The 16,822-nt window shown below is 44.7% G+C and overlaps 1 protein-coding gene across 1 annotated transcript in view; it reads left to right on the top strand.

Annotated features, from left to right (window-relative positions):
- Window positions 1-16,822, top strand: part of LOC134367168 (G-protein coupled receptor 143-like) — a 363,716-nt gene that overhangs the window by 333,676 nt on the left and 13,218 nt on the right. Inside the window, exons 5-8 of the mRNA XM_063083820.1 lie at window positions 4,836-4,945; window positions 6,429-6,537; window positions 7,659-7,776; window positions 9,346-9,589. Coding sequence (XP_062939890.1) covers window positions 4,836-4,945; window positions 6,429-6,537; window positions 7,659-7,776; window positions 9,346-9,589 — 581 coding nt within the window. The remainder of the gene's footprint in view (window positions 1-4,835; window positions 4,946-6,428; window positions 6,538-7,658; window positions 7,777-9,345; window positions 9,590-16,822) is intronic.

Genomic DNA, 16,822 nt, shown 5'->3' with positions numbered 1-16,822 from the left:
AGCAGCTGGGATGCAGGGAGTGGGTCCCTGAGGGAAGTGGTGCCCCAGGTCTGTTCTCTGGGACACCTTGGGTCTCCTATGCCTCAGGGGTGTGTGGTGGGAGAGGTGCCCTTCCAGATTTCTGAAATGTCATCATGGCTTTTCTCCCATTGTCTTGCCTGTTAGCACCTGGCTGCCTCACCACCAAGCTAATGTCCTTACCAACCAGTCTATCTGCTTCACCCTTGCGTTTTTCTCCTGCTCTCTGCTTCTCTACCACATGGCCAGGCTGCAAATTTTCTAAATCTTTATGCTCTGCTTCTCTTTTAAATTCTGGCTTTACATCATGCCTTTTCTGCCATAACTGCTGAGTTATGGTTATTGCAAATACTATGCAGCTTCCTGAATGCATTGCTGCTTAGAAATTTTTTCTGCCAAACATTCTGGTTCAAAGCTCTTCAGTCCCACCTTCCACAAAGTCCTAGGGCATGAACACAATGCAGCCAAGTTCCTTACTATGGTGTAGCAAAGGTGGTATTTTGTCCAATTCCCGATAAGTTCCTCTTTTCTACCTGAGACCTCATCATCAGCATGAATTTTACTGTCCACATTTCTATCAACATTCTGGTCACAACCATTTAACCAATCTCTAAAATGTTCCAAACTTTCCCTCATCTTCTTGTCTTCTTTTAGTTCCTCCAATCTCCTCCAACCTTTGCCCATTGCCCAGTTCCAAAGGCGCTTCTACATTTTTAGCTAATGTATAGCAACACCCCACTCCTTGGTACCAATTTTCTGCATTAGTCCATTTTTGTGTTACTGTAAAAGAATACCTGAGACTGGGTAATTTATTAAGAACAGAAGTTTATTTGGTTTACAGTTCTCGGACAGCTGCATGGCCTGATGTCCACTGGCCCTGACTATAGTGGCACAGGCAGGCCATTGAGAGTTTTATCTTTCCTGTGGCTAAGAGCATCCCAAGGATCTGAGAAGAGGGTTCGGCCCAGATCATGCTGCTAGTAATCACCAGGTGTTTTGGCCTCAGGGCATCTTCCTGGGATTAGGCTAGCAGGCTGTGGATAAGAGGGAGGCTGAGTGGGCCTGGAGGGTTGAGAGGAGCAAGGCACAGGTACCAGGACTCTGAGATATTGTCTTAGCTAATTTGGGCTGCTCTAACAAAGTTCCACAGACTGGGTGGCTTATAAACAACAGACATTTATTGCTCACAGTTCTGGAGGCTAGATGTTTAAGATCAAGGTGCCAGAAGATTTGGTGTCTGATAAGGGCACACTTCCTGGTTCACAGATGGTGCCTTCTCACTGTGTCCTCACATGGTGGAAGGGATGAGGGAGCTCTCTGGGTTCTCTTTTATAAGGGCATTAATCTCATTCATGAGGGCTCCACCCTCATGACCTCATTTCCACCCAAAGGTTCCACCTTCTAACACCATCAACTTGGGGGTTAGAATTTCAACATAGGAATTTATGTGTGAGAGGGGACACAAACATTCAGTATATAGTAGATGGGAACTGAAAAATTTGTTCAGAGGGCACTAGAGATGGAATTGTCTATTCCATGGTTTTATTGAAAGTGGGTCCCATTTAGATCAAGACTCAAAATTAGCAGCCAGTCCCCCAGGCTGGCTAAAATCAAAAGTGGAAAATAGCAAGTGTTGACAAAGATATGGAGGAACTGGAATCTTTGTACATTGCTTGTGGGAATGTAAAACGGTACATTTGCTGCAGGAAGTAGTTTGGTTTTTCCTCAAAAAGTTAAATGTAGAAATACCATCTGACCCAGCAACTCCACTCCTATATGTAAACCCAAATGAAAAGAAAGCAATGACTCAGAGAAACACTTGCACATGCATGTTCATCGCAGCACCATTCGCAATAGCTAACAGGTGGAACAAACTACATATCCATTGACGAATGAATGAATAAACAAAATATGATATAACCATATAGCATAATATTATTCACCAATAAAAAGGAATGAAGTTCTGACACATTGTGTCACATGGATGAACCTCAAAAATATTATGCTAAGTGAAAGAAGCCAGACACAAAAGGCCACATACTTTATGATCCCATCTATATAAAATGTCCAGAATGGGCAAATTCACAGAGATGGAAAGTAGCAGGAAGCAGCAGTTGCCAGGGGTTGGGGGTGGGGGGATGGGAAGTGACTGTTTAATGGTATGGGGTCTCCTTTGGGAGGGATGAAAATGCATTGGAACTAGGCAGAGGTGGTTGCATGACATTGCAAATGTACTAAGTGCCACTGAATTGTTTCATGCATTTCACCTTAATTGAGAAAAACCAAAAAACAACAATCCACAACCTCAGTAGCAACATAAGGACACTCTCTGTAGAAGGGTTTTGCTGTGTGTGTACTTCCCTGACCTTTCCAGGGCATGGAAGCAGTCTGGTGGTCTCACAGGGGACTTTTTTGTCCCCCTATGCTGTTGCTGCCTGCATTTTCCTCTCCAGCACCATCCTGCTGTACCACATCATGGCCTGGGGCCTGGCCACCCTACTCTGCCTGGAGGGAGCTGTCATGCTTTACTACCCTTCTGTGTCCAGTTAAGCCAGCACGCCTGGCAGCCCAGGTGTTCCAACCCCAGGCCCATTCTGTGTTCTGCAGGAAATGGACATGCCCTGACCCACAGGGGTGGCCTTGCAGGTCACCCCTATGTCTTGTGCCATGTGAGGCCACTCACAATCACGACCTGCAGGGCTCGCTGCAGGGCCTTGCACCCGTGATTTCCTTCCCGGCCTCTGCTTTTCTCGTTTGCGTGCTCACAGCAGGTATGCAAAGCTTTTGGTATATCCTCTCCGTATTGGTGAAGCTTCCTCATGCCCACTCTTTAATTTCTATTCTTCACGCTTCCTCTGGAGGAGCAGGTGAGTTTAACATTTTAAGCAGGAGTTCGAGATGAGAAGCAAACGGGAGCTCTGGGAGGAGCTAATTCTGTGCCTCTGCTTCCTGCGCTTTCTCCCTTTTCTTCCATCCTGCACTCTTGGCTACCCTGAACACAGATGCAGGAAGATGTGGCCATTGAAACTGTTTCAGGCATTTCTTCAAGTTTAAAATCCCATCAATGCAACCATTTACAAGGCCTCAAGGCACCTGCAAGGACATATACTCTAACTTCCTATGGAAAACTGGAAAACAGGTGAGCAGTACCTGTGATTTTAGGGCTGTGTGGACTGGGATCAGCACAGCACAGCCCTCAGGATAAATTTGGCCCTTTGCCTGATTTTGTACATAAAGTTTTATTGGAACACAGCCCATTTTTTTATGTACTGTCTATGGCTGCTTTTGCACTACAACATCAGAGTAGAGTCGTTGTGACAGAGACTGTGGTATGACCCACAAAGCAGAAAATATTTACTATCTGTCCCTTTACAGAAAAAAATTGCTGGCCCACGGTGTAGATCATTTCTCCCCCTTCTTTTTCAATTTCTTTCAGCTACTCAGTTAGAGGTCTCCAAACTGGTTTTGCCTTATCAACGGTGAATACTCACAGGAGCTCCGTGTAGATCCATTCGTGCGCTCTCTTTCCTGGAGAACTTGAACAGGGCAGATACAGTGTCAGCAGCTGCTATAAGAGAACGCACTTAATTGGAAAGGGAGTTTCTGTCGCTTGCCCTCACCTGAGGGACCCTGGAGACCCCTGGCAAAGTGGAATCTGAGCCTAAGGGCGTGATTCCTGGGGGGCTCACAAGGTGCCCCGAGGTGCTGTCAGGTCTTCAGGAAGCATCTTAATCCAAAATCAGCTCTTAGTACTCACATCTCCCAACCTAGAGCCTTTGGTGTCTTTCAAGCTTGCAGGCTCACTCTCATTTGCATGTACTTTCTGTTTTGGCAGTGGAGTCACTTCTCTTGCTCCTTGTCTCCCTTTCTCCCCTTGAGCCTTTCCAGACTGCATTGCAGCCTTCATAGCTGAAGATGAAAGTGCCTGTTAAAAAGGAGGTGGCAGCATGGAAATCCTTCCTATGGCAAGATGGGTATTGCATTTTTCCTGCCTGATTTTTCATATTTTCTGCCATTTTTTTCCTGTTGGTTTGAACGCTCCATGAATATTAAAAGTGCTTTTGTTTTTATCATTTCACCTTCTGTGGCCACAGGGGCTGGCTGTCATCTGCTTTTCTGCCTGCCCCTTTGGTTGGGCCTGCTCCATCTTCTCTCCCCTTTGCCTTGGTTCTCTCTGCCTCTGCACCATTTTTCTTCTCTCCTACATTATGCATTTCTTAGCTGATAGTTCCTACTTGGTAACATCCACTGTGTGGCTCCCCACACATCCTACGGTGACCGGCAATGCCTATGACTCATCAGTATAAAACCTTGTCCTTTTCCCTGAAAAGAATCACAGAAACAATTGATATCCATAATCATGAGAACAAATTTCCTTTGAAATATGAAGCTCAGGTATTTTGAGTTGCTCAGGGAGAGGGACGAGATGTCATTCATGCTACTGGCTAATGTGTAGCATGTAGTAAGTGCTCAAAACCTAACTAGTTGAGTGCCTTTGTTTCTACTTGAATTTTGTGATTTTTTCCTTGAAGAGACCACATGTAGGGAATCTCCTACCCCAGAGTGTCTTTTCCTTAAATGCCTTACAGGTCCTCCCATTTACGAGACAGAAACATGATTGATTTCCTTATTCTCCTGCACCTTATTGCTTGTTCTCAGACATGAGGAATGAGTCAGATTTCCTTTTGGCAGGGTCAGAAGTAGATTTATGCATTTCCCTTTTCGCCCTCACCCTCTTATCTCGGCTTCCAGATAAGTCTGCATGTTTTAGCCAAAGCTTTGCATTCAAGAAGAATGACTCAGTTTTCTTCCCTCAGGTGTGAAAGGGGTCTGGACCACACCATCCCCCACTATGTCACCACGTACTTGCCACTGCTCCTTGTCCTTGTGACCAACCCCATCCTGTTCCAAAAGACAGTGACGGCAGGTAAATAATAGGGAAGTTCTCTGGGTACATGGACACTGGGTAGGACCCCATGTCTGGGGCTCAGATAATGGCATGTCATCCTTCTGGAATTATCCAGGACAGTGGATCCCATTCATCATCCTCCAGAGGCATAAGCAGAATACAGTTGGATAAAGTAAACAGGTTTAAGAAATGAAAATGAGCAAGGCTGTTTAGTCATGGACCACACACGTTCTCTGTCAACGTTTGTTAGCTCAAGGCCATGACAAGTTGGCCTTTCATTTCTGTGCTGGGCTCATCCTGGGTCTGCCCTTGGCACACCTTAGAGGCTCCCAGGAATGGCCTTAGGAAACTGTGGAGGTGAGGTAGGAGCAGAAGGGGAGAGAAGGGGTGGGGGGAAGAGATGCAGCAAAGACTGAGGAGTCTGGAGCCTGGCCACTCCCATGATGCTCTTGGCTTGTGTCTTTTCTCAGATGGGCAGGAAACAGGAAATGAGCCAGATGCAATGGGAAGAACTGGATAAGAGGAGTATCGTGAGTCAGTAGAATGTTAGGGAAAGACCTCTGGGCTGGGACTGGGGATTTCCATTCCAGCCCCTACCACCTCTTCAAGGAAGGGTGACCTGGAGCAAGTGTCCAGCTTCCTCGGCCTGCTGTGGATCCCTCAAGGGCAGAATGGGCATAAGGAAGTTTGCCTTCACAGAAGGGTTGTTTGAGGATCAGCTGTTGATTTTAGAATTTTAAAACATTGTTTAAAGTACTCTACCACTAGGAGCAGGAAATTATTGCTGCTATTTGGACCAGGCTTTTTATATCTACATTTAAATATGGTGCATTAAACACAGGAATTTTTTTTACAAAATTAAGTAAAAAGTAGTGATTTAAGTATGTCAAACCAATGAAAATGACTCATAGAAAAAAGGACTGAAAAGAAATACAGTAAAACGCTAACATTGGTTGTCTCTGGGTGGAGGGACCATGGGTCATTAATTCTTCTGTAAACTTTTATACTTTCTAACTTGTCTATAAGGAGAAACTTAAAATAGTTAAGTATTTTAAAATAACAGGTGTGTATTATTTTTATATTAGAGAAAATAAACCTTTATAAATATAGTCCCTGTACTAGTAAAATCCAAGTAAAACTGGAAGTTTAGTTCATATCACTGTTAATTTCTTATTTGTGACAAACGTCCTGTGGTTGTGTAAATTGTTAACACTGGGGGAAGCTGGGCAAAGAGTATAAGGTATACAGAAGCTTTCTGAGCTACCTTTGCAATTTTTAAGTCAATCTAACATTGCTTCAAAGTAAAAATTTTAAAAATATATATTCCTTAGAGTCTAGGAGGACTCCAACTTGGAAGTTGTGAGGCATGGAGGTCAGTAGCTTGCTTTGCCTCATGCTCTCTGGTTTTGATTATGGGCTCACATCTGCTCTGATTCTGCTCTCTGTACTCAGTAAACAGAAATAATGAACACTGTGTGTGGTTCCCTTCTGTTCCTCCCAGTGGCCTCTTTACTAAAAGGACGACAAGGCCTTTACACGGAGAACGAGCGATGGATGGGAGCTGTGATCAAGATCCGATTTTTCAAAATAATGCTGGTTTTAATTATTTGGTAACCTTTCTTCTATTTTTTTATTTTTTATTGCTTGTGGTAAGGGACATGCAAATGGTTTGCCCTTTTGCTTTTCCATGTGTGACCTGGAAGTTCCAAAGTGGGGAGTCTTTGGAGAGGAAATCTTTGAAACAGTGGTTAAGTGCCCTTTGAGGAAATACATGGAGGACAGTGGAGCAAGTCCAGAGTGTATGAATTTCAGGAAGAATATCCAAATGTACGCAAATTATATATAACGCTCTTAGAACAAGAACTCCCGGATTTAGTTTTGAAATGTCCCCACCATATGCATCCAGTATTTCATCCCATTGCTGGGATTAATGGAAATGAAGCAGTTGATCATACTTTCTAAATCCACCCATGTGCCTCAATCGTGACACCAGAATTTCTGTATCTCACAGAGGAGCAAGTGCACATCTTCTGTGTAAAGACTCATACCTCAGTCATGAAGGGCAGAGAACAGGCTGAGCAATTTTGCTCTTCAGTTTTCCTCATCACTGGTGTCCTACCCAAAAGGACAGGTGGATGCTTTGAAAGTAGACCTGTAGCCAGTGCAAAAATGGTGGAAATTAGAACACCCTGCACTGCAGCAAATCAACACTTTGCAGGACAGGGCAAGCCTCTGTGGTCTTAATAACTAATCTGATATTAGGAGATTTGTTTGAACACCCTCCTAGGAGAGACTTAAATTATCTCTCACTAAAAATACACTCAGCTCATCATATCAAACTTCACTGACCCCCAAGAGGAACATTTTAAAGTTCCAGCATAAAATGTCAAAATAAGATTTGTTTTGGTCTACATCGAAACTTCGGGTTACTCCTCAAAGAATGAATTCTGGGTTATTTGACACGGTGCTAGAACTTTATACCCTGAAGTGGCACTGAGTGTTACCATTGGAAGGATTTGCTGATCTCTGCTATAGACTGCGAGGAGTTATAGTTCTTAAATTAAATTCTTGGTGTGCTGGTTCCTTGTGCTTTCTTACTGCTGAAGTGGTCTTCCCTCCACCAGGAATTAGGAATTTTAGGCCTTGGTAGAAATCATTCCCTGACCTCAGAGTTTAAAAGTGAATTTTGTTGCATGTTCTCTTTACCCATGGGCCATTTTCTTTCTAACAGTTGGTTGTCAAATATCATCAATGAAAGCCTTTTATTCTATCTTGAAATGCAACCAGATATCAATGGAGGCTCTTTGAAAGGTGTGAGAAGTGCAGCCAAGACCACGTGGTTTATTATGGTAGGTAGATTTAAAATTTTCAGCTTGGAAAAAAAAAAAACATGCAGAAGTATGATGTATTGTCATATAAATATATAGTGAGCTGAATAGTTTCCTGGGCTACCTATATCTGGCCTTTGTGTGCTAAGCTACCAGGTTTCATTCATTATTGGGATCATTATTAAATGGATACAACTCTGGTAAATTAATTTGGCACAGTGCATCAAAACTGTCAGGCAGACTCACAATATCAGATCTTTTATATTGAAGGAGTATTTCAGACGACGAAGAAGCCATAGGGATGAAGAAATTTCTAGTAGCATTATCCATAATTATAAAGCATTATAGGAAACCCAAATTTGAAAAAAAAGGGGGGGTGGTTAAGTAAATTATAGTCTTTCATCCTGGTGGAATGTTACCCCGATTTTTTAAATGACTCTTATGAAATTTCTGATATTAAGTGGACAAGGTAGGATATGAAATTATACCAGTTACAACTACATAAACACATATGTCTATAAAAATATTGGCTGAAAATACAAGAAATGATAATAGGGTGGAAGCGCCATGGGTAGACTTCTCCCCCGGTGTTTTGATTATATTACATTTACAATAAGAAAGGCATGCATGAGCTGAAGTCTCCACTGGCGGAGAGGTCCACTCTGTGCTACACAGAATTAATGCTTACATTGCTTCTGAGTTGGGAAAGATCTGATTCACAAGAACCTTAAAATGAGGACAGCACTAGCCTCCTCAGTCTCTGTGCTTTGGTTTGAAGCTAACAAACCAAACACATGAAGTTAACCAAGGGAACCACACAAATGGAGTGATGTTTCCCAGACTCACTTTTGCCTGAACAACATTTGTTAAATCAAATTCTGAGTTGACAGTGCAAGGTAGAAAGCTACAGGAAAGCAAAGCACCTTAGGCAGAGTCAAGAACGTGCTTGGTTCCATTGCCTGGGTCACATGGATCTCCTCCCCCCACCTTCTTCCCCCTCCCTTCCCCTCCCCCTTTCTCCTTTTTCTTTTTTCTTTTTTTAAAAAATGACTTGTAAGGGGATCTCAACACTTGGCATGGTGTTGTCAGCACCACGCTCAGCCAGTCAGCTAACCGGCCATCCCTATATGGGATCCGCACCCATGGCCTTGGTGTTATCAGCACCGCATTCTCCCGAGTGAGCCATGGGCCAGCCCTGCCCCTTTCTCCTTTTCTCTGCTTCCTCTCCCCCTTTTCCCCCTCTCCCTCCTCTCTTCCCTCCCCTCCACTCTCCCCCTCCACTTTTTTTTTTCCTGGCAGCTGGCCAGTATAAGGATCAAACCCTGGACCTTTATGTTATCAGCACCATGCTCTAACCAATGGACAAACCAGCCAGCTCCTCCACCCCTATTTTCAGGCATGCTTTGAGGTACAGCACCTACTAGGGCCAATCTTTACCTTGCGCCAAACCAACTAACTAAGAGGTCACTCCTCAGTGAGGGCCACCCAGTAGGCATCCTGGGCAGAGTTTAGCACTTTGAGGACAGAATGCTCTAATTCCCGCTGTACTGCACTGAGTGCCATGTGTCTTCTTGCCTCCCTCTCTCCCAGGGGATACTGAATCCAGCCCAAGGATTCTTCTTATCTCTGGCCTTCTATGGCTGGACAGGATGCAGCCTGGATTTTCAGGCTCCCCGGATGGAGATCCAGTGGGAATCTATGACGACCTCTGTCGCTGAGGGAACTTACCCGTCCCCAGTGGGATCCTGTGTGCCCAGTGTAAACACCACTTCCAGGAAGATGGCACGTGTCAGTGGACACACTTCTGACAAAGCCCTGAGCATGCTGTCTGAAGGTAAAGCCCTGCTGTAGGCCTGGGAAGGTAGGCTGGGGCGCTCTGGGGCTTGGAAATCCTTTATCAAACAAGATGAAACTGGAGGATGTCCATGATGTCTACAGCCAACTTCAGGGCACAAACGGAAAGTTACAATAGCTGACATTGACTCTACTCTTACGTTTCATCATCCACCTCTCCTTTTAATATTTTAATGGTGCCTTTCATTTAGTTACTAAACACTGTAGCCTTGTACTGATTATAACTGGTCCTCTTGGGCTGGATGGCATTTTTGAATATGTGATAATTTGTCACTTTAAATCCCTTACTAACATTGGCTATGAGGCAATGCATATTATGACATGACCTCTTTAGATTACAGGTGCAGTTTCATTTGTCCAGCTCATTTAAGTTCATTTAACATGAAAGGCAATCAGCCGGTGCTGGCTCTCCTAATCTACTCTTTCCATGTGGGGACTAGCGCTGTGGTCTTCCCATCGTGCTCTGTGGAACCCTAACGTGGTGCTTCAGGCATCTAATAAGTGATTCAAATACCATTCCAAAATTCATGTGAAAATCTGTGATCAGAATTATGCATGCTCAAATGTGTTGGCTACCAAACAGTAACCCATCAACTCATTACCTTGACACCAGTTAGCTCATTTGTATGTGGAGCTCAGAATAATGTTCTCCTACCCTCTTTAAGTGAAGACTGTCCTGAGATGGCAAGCTGGACTGCTTAAAAGCCATTACATTTTCAGCTCCTTAGCCATTTAAAACTAGATTTTCTTGATATGGTGCAATCAAATCAAACCGCTGAAAAAGTTAGATGTTCAAGTTGATAGAAGATCATAATGTTTGCCTCAGTTTTTGGTTTCAGAATTTTGTGTTGAGTAAAATGTCCTTAGAGTTCTAATTGATAACAACATTAATTAAATTCAAATTGCAACTTATGAATAAATTTTTGCTAATATTCTCCTCATCTGTCTTTGTCTTAAGGTTTCTAGTAAGGCTTTGCTTTAGCAAGAAACTACCTTTTGGAGAGGAAAAAAGTTTGAAAATCACCACTTTGACATTTGTGGATTCTTAATGATTTTAAAGTACGAGGAAATTGATCTTTTAAGAGGAAGCATTTGATAGCTATAATTATATAGTAGCCTACTGGATGTCTAAGAAGGAGGGAGAGAGAACTGAGAGAATTCGACTTTTAAAAACATTCAGGGACATAAATGCTGCTTTGCTTATTCTCAGTTGGGTCATTGGGACTGGATTGAAATGGAACTTAGTTCTCTGTAAACTCCTTAACCACCTACTGTTTCTTCCTTCAGAGCAGGGTTTCTCAACTTTGGCACTATTAGAACTTAGCACCAGGTCATTCTTTGTCCTGAGGATTGTCCCATGCAGTGTAGAATGTTTAGCAGCTTCTTGGCCTCTGTTGCTTTGCCCCGCATGGATTTGTCACCTCTCTTCCCCTGTGTGATGGAGCCACAAAGGATTACTCAAAGCCCATCTCTTCTGAGCAGTGAGAAGCCCCGAAGTGGTTTATTCCCAGAACCCTCAAGAGAGAAGCATTCCTTTCATTTGGGAAATTAACCATGAATTGGGGTTCCCTTCTTGTATTTATTCTCCAGCCCAGGAAGTTACAGCAAGAGACATAGGTGGGATTATAGTGTGACAATATAGGCTGGTAACTTTCAGTAAAAAGAAGTCAGATGACATTCCATTAGACAATTAAGTGATCCACCAACAAAAGCTTGATCTTAGCAAATGTTCTCTTTTTACAGCTGCTTCCCAGTAACTTTACATATCAATCAGTCACTTGTCTGTCTTTGAGCCAGCAACCTTGCTGTGTTACAACTCTTTATCTTACAACAGAGACTCAATAGCCTGGGGGAAATTTCCCGATTTTTGTAAGGTCAATATTTGAAACTACAAGGCTTTTGAAAACCAGGCCCTGTGAAGTACATTTGCTTTATGCATACTTCACAGGCCTCTACCCACTAGATGCAGTTTCCAAAACTGTTTCTAGACAATGACAAATGTCCCTTGGGGAGGCACAGTGGCCCCAGTACAGACCAAATCATGTCTCAGAATGATTAGCCTTTTCAGAGGCTTGGATCCAAAACTTTGCTTTCCCCAACATGTTATCTGCGCTGGTAATGGAAAGAAACTGAGCCGAAATGCCGGGTACCGACCAAGCTTTAGCAAAGGAAAAGAATCTGCCAGGCTGCACTCAAAATGGAGAGCAGCAACCAGAGTCAGGGTGGGAGGGCTTACATAGGTTGTAAGGAAGGCTGATGTAATCAGGGAGGGGTTTAGTGCTGGTGTGGAGGGGTTTGGTGCTGCTTTCTATTTCTCAGAAACCACGAGGTTTCTTGTAAGGGAAAAGCTGGTGGCCATTTTGTGCTGAGTGTGTGAAAAATGGCACTAGTCACGTCCAAGATGGTGCCAGTCACATCCAAGATGCACCATTCTTGCCTTTTAAGTATAGAGATAAGGGAAAAGGGGTGAAGGTCTCATTCTTCTGAAGCTGCTTCCTGCTGGAGATGTGCAAAGATAGGAAATAAATAAAACAATTAGGTGGTGGAGTATTGGTTTCATGGGGGTAGGCTGTATTCTAGTGAAGGGTCAACAGTTCTCAGGGGCTGATATCCTCCTCCCAGGAACAATTCGGCGACCTTTTGGTTGGTGAATGCCTGCATATGTTCCTGTAAGAAATTAGAGAAACACCGAAAGAGCCAGGGACCAAGAAGGAAGATAAGTCCCATCATGGTCAGGGGTCTGACGTGTTTTGTCCTGAAGTCCTCCCCCATTGCTATAGCCTCAGTGAGTGGTTTAGGTGAAGCAGAAATGTTTTGTTGGGTGGGCACTGGACTCCAGCAGAATCCCCTTTGGAAAGAGCTGTCCAGTAGTTTTTAACCCCATAAGCACATGATTGGCTATTGTCTGGTCATAGCATGTTGTGGGAACGTATGTCTGGGATGTGAACGTGTCCTGTAGGGTTCCCCTGAAGATTCCGGGTGGCTGACCCAGGAGGTTGGAAAGTGTCCTTCCACCCACCAAGACCTTGGTTATACATTGTGAACAGGGTGTGGCACATGTCTCTGTTAGGAAAAGAAGCAAGAGGAAGAGAAAAGGCAAGCGTTCAGGGGCTGAGACGTTGAGAGGGTGCATAGTAGGAAAAAGGAGTAGAGGGTAACCTTGTTGGGGCTGTAATCACAGAAGGCGCCCTGCCAGGCTAACTCAGTTACCCACTCAAGAGCATCTTCAACACTGGAGGTGGTGGGTCGGGACCAGTCTTGGAGCAGCTCCTGTGTGAAAGACATGAAGTAGGCCAGCAAGAGTGAAAGGACAATTACCAGGGGAAAGATCATCCTTCTTCTGGGATTGGGGGAAGAGTGGAGGTCCTGGAGATTTTCAATTTTGTGGGTCCTAAAATGGATGAAGTGTAAGGAGATGTTGGGTTGGGGTTGAGCAGAGGGACCCCTCTGGCTTAGTGTTAACAGATTCTTTGGGTAAAGTCTCAGGTGCTAGGTTTACCAAGGATAAGTGATACCAAGAGGCCTTTCCTAGTACTTTTACTGCCATGGGGGTGGTGAGAAGTGCTGTACAAGGCCCTTCCCAACATGGTGAGAGAGGCTTTGGGATTCGGGTTTGAATATACACTTGCTGTCCTAGGCTCAGTTTAAAGTCTGAGGGGGTGGTGGGGAAAGGATGAGGTAATAGAAGGTTGGCCTGTTCCTGAAGAAGATCCCTAATGAGTAGGGAGATACTGGCCTAAAGGCAATGAGCTGGAAGGGAGAGGTGTGAGGGTGAAGGGTCTGCCATACCTAAGTTTGAAGGGCTGAGGCCAGTGGGTTTGGGGACGTCAGCTTGCAAGCGAGTGAGTACTAAAGGGAGAATTTGAGTCTAAAAGGAGGTGAAGTTCCAAGGACAGCTTGGTGAGGTGTGTTTTTATGACGTGATTGGCTTTTTCTACTTTGCCTGATGACCAAGGCCAATATGGTATATGTAAGTCCCATTTGATATGTAAAGCCTGTACTGTGAGTTGTGTAACCTGGGAAATGAATGCTGGGCCGTTATCAGACAGGAGGCTTCTGGGCAAGCCAAAACGAGGGATGATTCCTGAGGTGAGAGCATGCATTACTGCTGTAGCATCCTCTGAAGTGCAGGGAAAAGCCTCAACCCAACCTGAAAAGGTATCTACTAAGGTTAGAAGATAGTATGTCCTTTTGTGAGGAGGTATGTGAGTAAAGTGAATTTGTCAATCCTGGCCAGGAGTGTATCCTCTGGCCTGGTGGGTGGGGAAAGGACCGAACTTGGAGGCCACCTTGATTGGAGCAACGAGTACACAAAGGACAATTTTGAGTGATCTGTTTAAGTAACCTGGCCATGTGGGGAGAGTCATTTAAAGGCTGAAGAAGGTGTAGTAGGGTTTCATAGCCTATATGAACTCAATTATGGAAATCTAAAAGGATTTGCTCAGTTTGTGTGGTAGGGAGGACATAGTGACCAGAGACAGTATACCAGTTGTCCTTCCTCTGTGCCCCCAACTGTGGGAGGTGTTGTATTTCTTGGGGTTTGTATTGGGATAAGGGCATAGGGACCATGAGAAGGACTGAGCAGGAGAGGAAGAGTGGGGGTCTGGTGATTGAGCAGCCTGTTCTGCAGTTAGATCTGCCAGTTTGTTTATCTGGGCTATGGGGTCATTGGACGTTTGGTGTCCTCTGTAGTGTATAACCCAACCTCGTTTGGGAGTTGTGCAGCCTCAAGAAGTATCTTGATAAGATGTCCGTTTTTTATGGGCCCTTCTTGATTGGTCATGTATTCTCTCTCCTTCCATATGGCCGCACAGGAGTGTAGGATGTGGTGAGCACACTCAAAATCAGTGTATATATTGACTCGTTTGTTACTTGCCAGAGTGAGAGTGCTGGTGAGGGCAATGAGCTCTGCCTGATGGGAATTGGTGTTAGGGGGAGAGGGGGCAGCCTCAATAGTTTGTGTTAGATTTACTATGGCATAACCCACCCAGGGGGTGGGGGTGGAGGTGACACAGCATTCTATGAACAATGTATGTTAGGGCTGTGTAATGGGATGTGGGGAGGTGTGTGGAAAGGGATTGAGAAAGTGTCTAAAGCCTCCATGGAATTATGTTCCAAGGGTCATGAGTGTTTTGGGATGAGAGTGGCTGGATTTAAGGGAGGGCAAGGTTTAAAGGAGAACTGGGAATTTTCAATGAAGGTAAGGTGGATAAGTTGTAGGCGGGAAGGGGAGAGAGTCAACATGTTCTCATGGCTGAGATGGTCTTCAAGATGATGGGGGGAACAAATGACTGTTTGTTGTCCAAAAGTTAGTTTAGAGCTTTTTTGTGCTAAAAGGGCAGCTGCCACCAAGGCCCATAAACAGGGAGCCCATCCTCGAGCTGTGGTGTCCAATTGTTTGGAAAGGTATGCAACAGGGGAGGAGATATCTCCTGCCTCTTGTCCTAAAACCCTGACCACCAATCCTTGGGTTTCAGTGATGTACAGGATAAAAGGATGAAATAGGTTTGGTAGGGATAGAGCTGGGGCTACAAGGAGAGTGGCTTTTAATCACTGAAATGGAGAATGAATGGGCTTTGTGGGATCAAAGGGAATGGCAGGATACCCTTTGGCTGCCTCATAAAGTGGTTTTGCTAGCACACCAGAGTTAGGAATCCATGGGCAAAGATACCCTGCAAGCCCCGAGAAAGAAAGGATTTCACCTTTTGTGGTAGGAGTAGGGAGTTCAGAAATTAAACTCTTGCAATCCATCACTATTTCTCTGGTGTTAGGGTGAGGTGGACTCCAAAATAGGTGACTGAAGGAGAAGAAATTTGGGACTTGCTGGGGGACACTCAATATCCCCTGGAGGCCATGAAATTAAGGAGAGCAACAGTGTGGGCCTGTGAATCCTCATAAGAGTGGCTACAAAGGAGGAGGTCATCCACGTATTGTATTAAAGTGGTAGAGGTTGGAGGAAGTTCAGATAAGTCTTGAGCTAAGGCCTGGCTGAAGAAGTGGAGGCTACCCTGAAACCCCTGAGGCAGTACTGTCCAGGTGAGTTGTTGGGGACCATGTGTATCAGGGTCAGTCCAAGTGAAGGTAAACAGGTTTTGACAGGAAGGGTGTAAGGGGATAGAAAAAAAGGCATCTTTGAGGTCAAGTACAGAGAAGAAATGTGGTGTTGTTGGGATTTATGGATAGAAGAGTATAGGGGTTAGAAACAATTGGGGTTATGGTTAAAATGGCCACATTAAAGGCCCTGAGGTCTTGAACTAAATGGTATGAGCCATTAGGCTTTATAACCAGAAGGGTGGGTAATATAAAAGCCGAGTGGGTAGGCCGTAAGAGATGAGAAGAAAGGAGTTTGTGTATGATGGGTTTTAAGCCTATTAGGTGTTTGTTAGTGATGGGGTATTCTGGGACATTAGGAAACAAAGAAGCATTCAGCAATTTAACCAGTATAGGGGAATGGTGCATTGCAATGGAGGACGAAGAACTGTCCCATATTACAGGATTAACCTTGTCCGAGTTGAAGGGAAGGTTGGAAGCCTCAGGTACCAGGTCTGGGGCAGCCTGTAACAGGAGTATTGTAGCTGGAGTTGAGGTGTTTAGGGTAAGAGTAGCTTTGAATTTGGAAAGGATGTCCTGTCCCAGTAAGAGGGTTGGGCATTGAGGCATTTTTAAAAATGTATGTGTGAATCGGGTGGATGTAGGTTGCAGGAAAGGTGTTGAGTGATCCACGGGTGTTATTCTGATCCCATGACCCCTACTACTGTGATAGAGGATGGGTTGTTGGTCCTGCATATTCAGGAAGGGTATAGTAAGTGGCCCCTGTATGGATGACAAAAGAGATTGGCTTACCTGCTACAAGGCAAGTTACCCTGGGCTCAAATGTGTAATCTCCTTCGGGGCCTCAGGCCCTGTGCATCTCAGTCCTCCTCCTGGGCAAATCCAAGCAGTTCTGGTCAGGATGGCCATGAAGCCAAAGGGTTAGTTGGGGACTGGGCCATTCCCTCCCTCATGAGAGAAATGGTCAAGCCCCCAGTGGCCTGGCTCTTTGCAGTGCAGACAGGGCCTGGGAGGGGGCCTGGGGTTAGGATATGGCAGTACTCAGTGGCCCGGTTGACTGCATTTGAAGCAGTTCCCAGGTGATGTTCCCATAGAGGCCACCAGCTTTGGAGTGTGTGATCTCTGGATAGCATTAGCCAGGAGCTAATATTTGGCCTGATCT

This window comes from Cynocephalus volans, chromosome X (genome assembly GCF_027409185.1).
Source record: "Cynocephalus volans isolate mCynVol1 chromosome X, mCynVol1.pri, whole genome shotgun sequence".
Classification (NCBI taxonomy): Eukaryota; Metazoa; Chordata; class Mammalia; order Dermoptera; family Cynocephalidae; genus Cynocephalus; species Cynocephalus volans.
Note: the sequence above shows the minus strand (reverse complement) of the source record. Positions and strands in the feature narration are given on the sequence as shown.